The 12,612-nt window shown below is 35.2% G+C and overlaps 1 protein-coding gene and 1 long non-coding RNA gene across 4 annotated transcripts in view; one reads left to right on the top strand and one right to left on the bottom strand.

Annotated features, from left to right (window-relative positions):
* The window catches only part of LOC139756425 (uncharacterized), a 163,321-nt gene extending 154,495 nt beyond the window's left edge, over positions 1 to 8,826 (top strand). For both annotated transcript variants that reach the window (XM_071675858.1, XM_071675859.1), the window contains exon 6: positions 8,290 to 8,826. In XM_071675858.1, the coding sequence (XP_071531959.1) occupies positions 8,290 to 8,640 (351 nt within the window). In that variant the 3' untranslated portion in view covers positions 8,641 to 8,826. The remainder of the gene's footprint in view (positions 1 to 8,289) is intronic.
* A 264-nt stretch (positions 8,827 to 9,090) lies between these two features.
* LOC139756426 (uncharacterized) overlaps positions 9,091 to 12,612 on the bottom strand; it is a 99,163-nt gene continuing 95,641 nt past the window's right edge. For both annotated transcript variants that reach the window (XR_011714335.1, XR_011714336.1), the window contains exon 5: positions 9,091 to 9,347. This is a non-coding gene — a long non-coding RNA (uncharacterized lncRNA). The remainder of the gene's footprint in view (positions 9,348 to 12,612) is intronic.

Raw genomic sequence — 12,612 nt, 5'->3', positions numbered from 1 at the left:
TCTTTTTGTCATGTATTTTTTGCTTAATTTCATTTTGCCCTCTGGATGCTGTTATCTTTTCTTGGCTTAGATAACTGTTCTGCCCTCTGGATGCTGTTATCTTTTCTTGGCTTAGATAACTGTTCACTGTCATTCATCTCTCTACAAAGATTAGCAAATTTAAAGCCTCTAGTCTTTCCCTGCAACTCTTTGTTGCCCTCATCTTGACATTCTCTATTAGGCCTTTGTGCTTTTAGGTGACCAATCTTAAGGAACATGTTCTAGTTCTGGCCTCATGTAGGATATTAACAACTTGCTGAATATTTATGTGTTCATATACTTGAAAGCTATTCTAATATTTGTCAGCAGATAGTTTGTCTCCACAACTATTCTTGTAATATGGAACTCTGGTGACAGGTTAGGGATGATGTCAACATCTAAGTCCTTTTCTGATTCTCATAATCAGAATCCTGAAGATTATTACCTGCTCGATAGTAGTCATAGTAAGGCCTTCATTCACATTTTCCCATCTTCATTACTTTATTTTTGCTTGGGTTGAATTTCATTAATCATTTTCGTCAACAGCTTTGGAGTCTGTGTCGGTCTCCTTTGTTTTTCCTGCCACCCTGGTATACTCTTTTCATACTCTCTTATACTTTTTAATTGCTGGCTGGCTAGATTGCCATCTGTATCTTTGTCACTGCACATCTTAAAGCTCTTTTGCTTTGTAACTTTGTTTTTAATTTTTCCCCTTTGGAAACTCTGCCATGGCCACCCCTTGGAGGGAGTTCGTAAAGGGAACAGTTGTCAGAGATATGGATAGACAGACAGACAGACAGACAGACAGATACACTCACACCACACACACACACTTTCCTCTTTCTTACAATTCCTATAGTATATGAGTTTTAAGTTACTTCAAATAAGTTTCACAAAACCCCTCATCACAAAGCCCTGGATCCTGGTTACTGAACTTTATTTTGTCAATCTGTGTTACCTCAGAGATTGTTTAAGTTTGTGTAGTTTCCACCATTATATCTCCTATATATGTTTTGTCTCACTTCTGTTCTTTTAATGTCTACATTAACAACATTTTGAGTTTCTATGTCTATGTATTTGTGAATACATAGAGGGAGTTTCTCACCTCTTGAACATTCTCTTCTATCATACACCTTAAATTCATGTGTGCATTATATGTTGACAATGTCCACATTCATTTTATTCAATTCATCCACTGTCATCACTCTGATTTAAAAATGTAAAGGTTGTGATCACTCTTCTCTCTTTTAAGAGCAAATTTAAGGCCCCTGTCCATATCCTGTAACTCAGCTCTTGTGATTCTGGTAACATCTTTGTTACCCTCCTCTGGACCTTCTTTGTTGTTCTTTGTGCTTCTGTAACTGGGATTACGAAACTTGAGAAGCATATTCTAGTTTTGTCCACATGTAAGGTATAAACAGTTTGCAGAATATTTCATAATCCATATACTTGAAAGCTATTCTGATATTTGCTAGCAGAATTTTTCTCCTAGACTGTCCAAACTTTGGTGGGAAGGTAGGGAAGATATCAGCTCTCAGTTCTATTTCACACACATAATCCTGAAGCTTGTAGCTCATGAAGCTCATAGAGTCATAAAAAGTTTAACTGAAGATGTGTACTCAGTTTCATCCATTGTACAAAATGCAAAGTGTTAACTGAAATGGTTAAGTGAATGAGAGTATCATTTCGTTCACTGTACACATAGTTTCTTTTCCCTTATGTAAAGTCACTGAAATGGTTAAGTGTATGAGAGTATCATTTCATTCAGTGCACCTGTAGTTTCTTTTCCCTTGTGTAAAGTCACTGAAATGGTTAAGTGAATTAGACTATCATTTCGTCCATTGCACACAGTTTCATTTCCCTTGCATAGAGTACTCTTAACTAGGTTTTTTAACAGTCCGTGTGCTATTTAGTATCTTCTTTGATTAGATTCATTTGCTACTTTACTATTACCATGAAATGTATTGGATATTCATGGCTGTGAGCTTTGTTATACTTCAAAGCCATATGCTTCCCAAGGAAGTCCAGTGAAGAAGCTGTGTAGGCTTTAATGTTGAGTTCTACTGAAGTGCCAAACATAGCATTGCAAGGTGGGTTAGGGGATGAACATGCCCAATTATGGTCAAAGGCCCCCAAGGTGCAAAAGCTAGTGTGTGTATGTGTGTGTGGGTGTAGTGGGAGGGTTCAGGGGTAAAAAAGAAAAAAAGTTGATTTTGTTGAAAGAGATGTTGTGATGGTCAGGAATTCATGTGTTTTGTTTGTTACTTATCATTAAGAAGGGAAGAAAGGGGGGCTTTGTTGCTATTGTGATCATCTTGAGTAGAGTTTAATCAGTCCTTGTTGTCTACATTGAAGTCTCCTGCATAGAGATTTTAAGGGCAATGATGTGAAGAGAACAATGATTTGTGGCAGAAGTTAGGTATGTGTTGCACATCATTGGAGGCAACTATTTTTTTCATATATATTTTCTGTTTGCCATGTTAGCAAGGTAGTGCCTGTAACAGACTGTATTACACTGAAACCAGAATCCCCTATCCACAATCATACCCCACAGAATTTTCTGTGGTTTCCCCCGACCACTTCATATTCATATGTTTTGGTTCAGCATGTTGACAGTAAGCTGTCCCTTGTATACCTTATGGCATCATTTATATCTATTCCTTACCTGTATACCATATTGTATACCATATTGCATCATTTATATCTATTCCTTACCTGCCTGACACCCTCTGTTTTCACTCCATACTTCCACCTCCTCGTTGGTTTCCCCAATTTCTTTTTCCCCTCCACCTCTGACATGTATATCCATTTTGTTATCCCCCATGGTTCAAACCATTTCAGCCTTCATGTACCTAATCTTCTTTCTGTCATACATCTCTTTTACCCTGCTTTTTTATATTTGATCAGATGCAAAAGCATAGTTATAGAGGTCAAAAGTTAAGCACCAGATGCCTTTGGAATTGGGAGATTCTAGATCCATAAGGCAAGCAATGTGTGTTTTTGTACTCTAGTAAGTGGAAATGAGGATGGAGACTATAGTTGAAGATCTGATAGTGCCAAGAAGTACCCTTGGACAGTTGAGTTTCAGAGAGAAAATCAGCTCAGGAAGTAGGCAAATGGTGACAATCAAGGATCAAAGAGATCAGGGACTGAGTAGACAGGTGGCATACATGAAGAAATGAGTTAGGTCCCAGTTGCATGATTATGGTCAAGGGGACCCCTGGAACTGCCCAGACCTTCTCATTTGGTGGCACCATTGCAATTCAGCACCAGAGAAATAATGAATTTCACAGTTAGGGATTTTTATTTTAACATGGAGATTCTAGAGCTAAGAATAAGTAGTTGTGTAAGTTACATGCTTTCAAGTGTTATATATGAAATGAAGAGAGAGTGTGAGTCAAATGAATGCATGCAACGAGTGTGTGTAGAAGAAGCAGAGAGGAAAGACAGCAACATGGGTCAGAGTAAGGGGTTGATAAACACAACAGTGTTCAGTCATTGCAGCACCATCACTAATCCTCCTACCTTTAACTAACAAAATGGTCCTGTTTATGTTACTTCCTATAACAAATTGTTCTTTTCATGCCACTGTCATTTCTAACATGGTTAATTATCTAAATAAGGATGCTACAGAGTAGGGATGATGTTATTCTAGACCTTTTCACAGTGGTTGGTACAATTTTCCCACACACTGAATATTATACATATTAGGATTCTTGCTTTCAGAAATGTCAAAGAATACTGATAAAGAATTAGGTTTTTTAAACTGATATAAATGGAAATTTTAGAAAGGGTGATAGTTTATTGACAATGTTATGTTAGTTATGAGTGAAAGTGTGCAATTGATTTATCTACTGCCTATGCACTTCATTCAGTTGCTACATTTGTGAATAATATATATAAGAGCTCAGCATATTATTCTGGAAAATATTATGAGTTACATAGGCATCAGGAATGTTTAGTATTTGGAATTAAAATTTTTGAGATAGGTAGAAATATACAAGGCATGATATGATGTATCTTACTCTATGGTGCTCTAAAGTTTGATTTGGTATTAGGTTCCCCCTTCCTTTTTTTTTCTTTCTTTTTAAGGGGGTTAAAGAAGGAAGAGATGTAGGGTACTGTTCACCATAATTTGTTTTCAAAAAATATTAGACTTTACAGGGAGAATTTGTTGTAGTATTTAATGGAAGAAAACTAGTTATAGATTTTTAGCATTTCACATCAAACTTGTTAGTACCAGAAATATTGCAAGCTTGAGATTTTTGCATGATGAAACAAGGTTATTTTGCTTATTCATGCCAGTTCATAGAAAACCTGGTTAGAATATACTTTTATTTAAGGAAAAAAGTTTTTTGTGGGATTAGAAATTTTAGTAACATTTTTATGTGAAACTAATATTACTTACATTATATGATGTCCTTTTGCAAGAATTCATACGACTTGTTCAAATCTAGAAGTTTTTCATTGCGTCATTCATAACATCCAAGGACACAGTGTGCAGGATATTTTCAAAATCATAGAAAATATTTCTATAAGTTTATTATTATGATGAACTAGTAAAATCACATACAACTCAACCTTTTGAGACAGTATTTACGTTTGCTTTTCACCCATTAATTTATGCTGTTCTGCTGGGTAAATTAGTTACTTTTGTATTATTTTCAGCCATATGTACTGAGTGTATGATATTTTTATAAGTGTTTTTGACCCAAACAAATATGATTATAAAGGGTTTTTACCTGAAATATCTCTCATATTGTAAAATCGTCACAGCTTCAAAAATTTTTACATATGAACAATACCTAAATAACAGGAGACTTGATGTCTATAATGAAGTTATCTGCTAAAGATTAAGTGCCATATAGTAAAGTCATAGAAGCAGGATAAAAAGCAGAAGGCACCTCCCCCACCTCCTCTCCCCCAGCCCAACTGCTGGCAGAAAAAGATCTGAAGAGAGAGTTACCTTGTCGTGTGGAGGGAAGGGAATATACTACAATGGAAGTCCTTTAGGAAAGTGTATTGGCTTCCTCAACATATAAATGCATGCTGACTATTGTACGGAAAAATATTTAAGCTGTAGTGTCGGGAAACAGTGTTTGGGATTCCAAGCATTGATGGTTGTATGTATATATATATGTATGTCTCCTGTAATGAGCAGAAAATAATTACTGAGGCACATATGCCCCAGCCACAATTAACAGATAGAATATTTATCAGGGCTTTAATGCCTCACCCCTTAAGAATGAGTTAATCCTTCCATATTCTTCATTATACCACCTACATTAAAGATCTTTTGAGGTGGTTTCCCGAATTACTTATTATACTGCAGCTATTTATGAAATGCATGTAATGATTAAAGATATTGTGATATTTCAGCAACTAATGTGTGATGGTAACAGGAATGCAATAATGCAAGTTTTCACCTCAGTCAAAATATGAGCATCAGAATTGCTAAGATGCTGCCTTGATTTTGATTATGAAGAAATATATATATATATATCTATATATATTAATGTTTCAGCATTAATTTGTAATGTATTAGTTATTGTATAAAACTAAGTTTACATGAATGCAATAATGCAAGTTTTCATCTCAAGTCTTAATATGAGCATTGATTATGGCTATGAAGAAAATACATTTACTGTATTTTATAACCACAAACCCAGAAGACATAGTTTTGGTAGTATACAAGTCGATGAATACTTAGAAATTTTGCATTTACGAAATAGTAAACCATCAGATCCTGCAGAAAGGTATCAGCTCATCTTGGTTTGGATTATTTAAAAGCGACCAGATGTGCTTCCCGTGTGAGCTTCTTGAGGTTTGGAAATGAAACTGACAAAACTGTAACTATAAAAGGATGTTGTAACTAGACTTACAAGCAACATGCAAATTCAAATGGTGTTTCTGCCTTAGTCGTAGGAACACCTGGATATTTGCCCTTTGTTTTTGATAGTATGATGGTCATAAATTCTAGGTGTTACTGGTTGGCATTGGGTTTTAAAAGTTTTGTTCTGAGTTCTCTTGTCTCATATATTATACATGAGATGAAGGTTAACATGCAGCATAGCAAGCATTAAGGTTTTGTTGCCAGCTCATCAAGTGCAGTAAATTTTGCCGTTTCATTATTTAGTGGAATTCACCTTTGGTAGGATGTTTGAAATATTTGTGAATTTGACCTTTTAGGCCTATTTATGAAGGAAAGACTTTACAGTCTAGCCTCCTATGGTAATTGATAATTGTCCTTAATAAGAACATATACCTGTAATGTTCCAGGGTATTTAGCTGTACATGTACAGCTCTGTAAAATTAACACTTCTCACAGAATACCTGAGAAGATTAAAAATCACTATTATAAGCTACATCTAATGGATAAAGCATAATATTAATCCAAATGGTATTATGGAAGTCTGCAAATATTTTCTCATATTGAAAGTATAAGTGACCACAACTAGCTTTAGTACTAAGGAAATAATCAAGGTACAAGTAGAATTATATTTTTAAACAACTTGTCAAGTATCACAGTACTGAATGTTTACCTTGTTCTTTCAAAGAAATAACCCTGTATGATTTTTATACAATTGGCTGTAATGTTGTCCATACTGATCTCTCAGAGTAATTATCTCTCTCTCATTGTTAGTAGATTCATTACTGATATTTATCTGACATATACAAAATATATTCTTAAAGTATTGAGCTAGCTACATTAGTTCATATTAGAATTGATATCATAACTGTTTGAGAGATTAACCATTAAATCACAACATGTTACATGTTAAACAGACTTTAAGATATTGATATAATGTAATATGTTGTAGTACTTATCATGGTAGAGAGTATCATTTTCATCTCATGAATTTCACATAAAAGTGAAATGTTAGATGACCAATCCCCAAAACTTATAATTCTCTGTGACTCTACTCCAGTCTTAGAATATTTTACAGAAAATCATAATAATCTCTGAGCATATTTTGGAATACAAGGGTAAAATGTATCATCTTAAACAATATTGTTTCTGTGTCCAGAAATGCTAACTTAGTGTGCTGTGTTCTGAAAGGATTCTTAAATGAAGTTTAAGGATAAGGTATTGCACGGGCATAAGAACCCCTTTAAAAGGATGTACTAGATGGTATTTTTAACTTTAATCTTACACAATATACAGTCTAAAATCTGAAGAATCCTTTTGAAAATGATGTCCTCTGCCATATTTGAAAGGGCCTGTTTTTATACAATTAGACAGTAATTTTAAGGTGGAAGTTCGTTTTGAACATCACTTTGATAATGAAAACCTATGTCTTGGCAGAGGACAAGAGAAAGGCCATTACTCACATCAATTGGGTTATATTACGATCATGCAGTTGTGCTTGCCTGTTAGAATCAGAAAATGTTTCATCACTTTTTCTTCTTTGTGATGGAAAGTAGCAGGCTGAAGTTGCAAGTCATCTTGCTAATAATATTTTTTTAACTTCCTGTTGAACAGGTCAATTCAAAGTAATGCTGAGTAGAGCAACTTGTAGTCTTAATGCTTGTGATAGGTTTTGAAATTGGGAACTTTTTGATACATTTTACTGGTCACTGGGTATAGTGATTTAGGATGTTTTAGGAGTTGTAAATGCATTTTAGTTTCTTAGTGTTATGGTACTGAATGACATATAGGAAGAAGTGAATACAATATCAAGGGATGCAAGAAAAATGAGGATATTATAGGGACAGAAAGGTATAAAATGTAAACTCATTTGTTCGACTACAGTTATGTATTTTTATATGCATAACTGCCTTAGAATTGTGGGAAACATTAGTGCAGGCTATGACAGCAGTTATTAGAGGTCTAGAACAAGATGCATATTTGTTGAGGTAATACAGGTGTGAAAGAGGAAATTGATTTATTGAGAATGGAATGTTTAATGGGTGAAGAGCAAGAAATTAAAGGGAAATGAAAAATAAAGTGGCTAAAGAGATTGAATATTTAGTGTTTTTTGCCATGGCTACCCCTTTTAGGGAATTCTTGAATGGAATCGGACATTAGAGATAATACTCAGGTAATAGGCACATGAAGAGAAAGGATACAAGAAGAATTACTAGCTTACAGTGGTTTGGTTAGGGTAATGGAAAGATAGAAGATAAGATGGAGAGAAAGACTGTGTGAGAATAGAGGTTTAGTATGGGGATTTTGCAGAAACCGAGATATCCAAGGTAATTGCTTTCTCTTAGAAATGATGTAGGACACATAAATAATAGATTAACCTTATACTGTCTTGTTTTTTACAGGTTACAGCAGAAGGCAGTGCTGAAAAGGAAGAAGACTTGGATGCAGACAAAACAGATGAAGATAAAGAAAAACCTGAAGGGGAGGTTGACATGACAGAGGAAAGTGGTAATAATAATGGGGAAGAGGGAAGTGGCAATAATAATGAGGGAGTTGAAGAAGAGGTTTGTGAAGTTATTGAAGATAATGATGAGGAATGTGAACAAGAAGGTGAAATCATGGAATGTGGAGATGAAGGTAAAGATGGAAGTGGCAGTAATTGTGAGGAAGTTGAAGAAGAAAATAATGAGGAATGTGAACAAGGTGAAAACACAGAAATGGAATGTGGGGATGTTGAAAGCAGTGCTGAATAGTTTATGTCTTAGACTATTTTTAAGGACATTTTATATTACAGTATGATGAGTATAGATATGCTAAGATAATTTTTAGTTGTAAGGATAGATGTTGTGTTTTGTGAGGTACAACTTTTGGAGAATGTTTTGATGTGTAATTAGACAATTGGAATAGTTAAGACGACATTAAAGTGTGTAACTTTTTCAGCGTATGTTTTAATATTAGCCTTTTAACGTATTAGCAGAAGGAATAAAGCAGACTTTTATATATAGGATGTTTTTCGTGTAAATGTCCTTTAATTTAAAACATTTAAGCAGACTTATACGTACACTGGAATCCCAAGTATTTTAGAAGATGCAAAATTCTCACTTTTCCAGGATTCTAGACAAAATAAAAAAGAACGGAAATTTGAATTATGCACCCCCTTTTTCATTGCATAATCATATAATGTGGAGTTTTTGTCTGCTAATTTTATTCAATCTATAATGTATCAGTAATTTTTTCTCCAATTTTATAAGATAATTTACAAATATGCCTTGTCCTTGACTAGGTTAAGGTCTCATAAACATTTATTTATGGTTAGTTATACATAAAGATTCTGGAGAATACATAAATTGGTTATTAGCGAGCTCACTTGAAATTAAACGTATGTTGCATCCCAATAGAGGTTCTGAAGTAGCTGGATAAGGATGAAACTACCAGTAAGCCTTTTGAATACCTTTCCAATCTGGAAGCAGAACAGGAGCAATGAAACTGGTAAGTACACCAAGGTTGACACAGCTTTTTACCAAATTGAGTTTACATCTTTACATCTTTATCTAGATTTACATCTCTCCCTCATACTGCTGCACACATACAGTTGTGAAGATAAGCACACGTGTTAAATATAAACATGTATCCAGGGGACAACAGGTTGTCAGTGGACTGATCCAGTGAACATAAGTAGCTGGAGGAAACTACAGAAAATCTGCGAGGCCAATTTGTGGATAAAGGGCTGTGGTTTCAATGTGTTACACATGACAGCAGGAGAACGGAAGAGTGAAAGAGGCCTTTCTTCGGCTGTTCTGGTGCTACTTCACTAATGTGGAAAATGGCAAACAAGCATGAAAGGAATGGTTTTAACAAATGTGAGTACAAGTGTATAAACAAATACAGGTATGTCATCAAAATTCAGCAAATTGTATTATAATTTCTTGCAACTCCTATCTAGTTCACAATTATTGTGACATTGTGCTTATTTAGCACAAGTGTCTTACAACCAGCATTCTAAAAACTAGCAACTCACAATATCTTGGACTTTTGATGGTAAATTTATTAGGATTTTCGAAATGAATTTCATTATCCAATAAGAGATAATGAGCTTGTAGAATAGTCAGGAAAAGCTAATCAAAGGAAAACCTAAATAGATGAAACAAATAAAACTGGAGAGACTGCCTAAAAAGTTTTCAAAGCCTGAAATGTCATGAGCCGAGTTTGGATGTTCAACATGCTTCATCACCTCCTTCTAATGATGGCTGAAATGCCTTTTGCTTCTTTTGAGGCAATAACATCATTGAAACAAGATAACACTTATTTATTCCCCTTAAACAAAACTGGGCTTATCACTAATCCCATCAATTCAATGCCATGGTTTAGCAGTTAGCATTCCTGGCCATGACACATTCATGGGCTGCCCAGGGTCAAGTGTATTGGTTGTGGTAGTTGGTCCACAGTCAACCTAGTTGTTCATCCACTACTAGGGATTGGTTGATAAAATGGGATGGCCTTGATTAGAGTCTCAGCTATAAAACTACCTTGCAAATGCAGGAAATGGCAAATATGTATGAAAAAAATATATATGTATAAAAAAGGCTACATAGAAATATGGAAGAATTTCTCATAAGTTCAGCGAGTGATTACAGCTGTAGTGATGTTTAAAACACTTATAAGGGAAAGAAAACTATAGGCTGATATTTATTCAACCTATTATCAGTTCCCCCATGGAATGATATACCTCCAAAGTCCAGAAACTTCTGAAATCTGGCAACTGCATAGACTGAGTTGCTGAATTCAAGATTTGATTGTATGAGGAAAAATACTGCAAGACAAGTATGTTGTCATATTGATGTGATGTAGGGCAAACAACAGTGAGTGCAAAAAATGGTGAAATTTTTTTTATGCATTTTCTGTCATACAAAAATCTGGAAAAATGATAAAGAAAAGTACACGTCCCAAACACTTCCAGTTTTATATGTGCCTTGGTTTAGTGACCAAAGGGTTATTGATATACATGTATTTGTTTTCATGATAGTTTTTTTGTATTGACAAATATTTTGTAACAGACTATTATTTAACTAACTGTAAAATGGGTCAGTCCATATCAACCATTAAGGGGAACCACCTGATTTAGATTTTATTTTTTTTATAGGTGGGCACAAGTATGAAATGAAACCTTTAATAATTTTGCATCAACCCTTAGCATTAAAGAAGCTTTTTGGTTGCATGTTGGACACAAAAATGGGATTACCACACAACTTTTGAAAAAATCCTCATATATCTTTACTTATAAAAGACAGATTCTCAAAATTTGGTACAAATCCATTTTGCAGCATAATTATTTTCTGTTAAGGTACCCTAAAATTCTATCTGTATCTCTGATGCATGTTCCAACTGGAACTCCCTCAAAGGAGTGGCCATGGTAGTGGTGTCTCCATAAGTAAAGAACTCCAGTGCTGCTTCTTAGCCTTTAGTGCCTCACCCTTAACAGGCCACTGGCAGAAGGCAAGTTTAGCACAGTGTTTTGTAGAGGCTCCTACTTAATGTTAATAATAACTACTGTCAAATGCTCCAACCTACTGCTTCTACCTAATGTTTCTAACTAAATGTTCCTACCTACTACTTCTATCTACTGCTTTTACCATTTTGCTAAAAGTCAGGGCTAGTGCATAGTGCTCACCGCAGGAAAATCTAGACTTACAAAGAATAAGCTGCATGGGTTAAGTGTTTTCAAGTGTTACATATAACAAGGAGAGCGTATGTCTGTGGACATAATGCCATTTATCCATATGTTAGTGAGGCAGAAAGAAAATACAGCTACCTAGGTCAGAGGAGTGCAACTTGACAACCACTAAAGTGCTGGCTTACTAAGCAGATGTCACTCACCCTCCTGATACTCAGGTGGATAGTACTGGTAATATACCTCCCTGGTCGTTGGCTGCATTCCAACTACTACCCAAAATTAACTTTTGAATATTAAGGGTAGTTATATTTTCTAGATCTCTAAAATTCACTGAAAACCTTAGATTGATAAAGATGGTTTACAAGTTAATGTTCTCCCATAAAAGTCACTTAGTGTTTAACGTGTTCATTGTGTTGTCACTTAGTGTTTGATGTCTTCATTGTGTTTTGTTGCATTCTGACGTGAGGAATTATTTATAATAATGTAGGGATGAATGCTGTCCAGAGTGTAGACAGGAAATTGCAATGTGTTTTCCTGGAGAGTGGATTCAGAGGGATGTGTGTCTGGTGGGATGTTGTTTAATGAATCAGTTGGGAAAGCAGTTGTTAGGTCATTTGTGTGTGTATGATTTTTGTTGAATAGAGGCTGTTGAAGTGTCAGGCAATGGTAGGCTTTTTATTCCTATTGGTGGTGGTGGTGGTGGTGGGGGGGGGGGGGCAACACTTCTTATGTCATCTATTGAGACTAGAATGAACTTGTCAGGTATGGTTTTCTCATTTGCAATGTGGAAGTCAAGATTTGAGCTATGGGCATCGGCAACCACTTTGGGTATAAATAGTTACATTTCCTCTATCCTGATTACCCGAGCTTCAGCAGAGGAAGACATAACCCCAATTAATCGAGGTGTTTCTGTTTCAGTTCTTTTATATTGCGACTAAATGCTTATACAAAAGTTTGCAGTAAAAGCATTGCCAATGTGCAGCAAGTGTAAACACCTTAGAAAGAACCTAACTTCACAGCTTTATGGTGTAGTACTTACTGCTTTTTATCTTAC

Source organism: Panulirus ornatus, chromosome 21, assembly GCF_036320965.1.
Source record: "Panulirus ornatus isolate Po-2019 chromosome 21, ASM3632096v1, whole genome shotgun sequence".
In the NCBI taxonomy this organism is placed as follows: Eukaryota; Metazoa; Arthropoda; class Malacostraca; order Decapoda; family Palinuridae; genus Panulirus; species Panulirus ornatus.
Note: the sequence above shows the minus strand (reverse complement) of the source record. Positions and strands in the feature narration are given on the sequence as shown.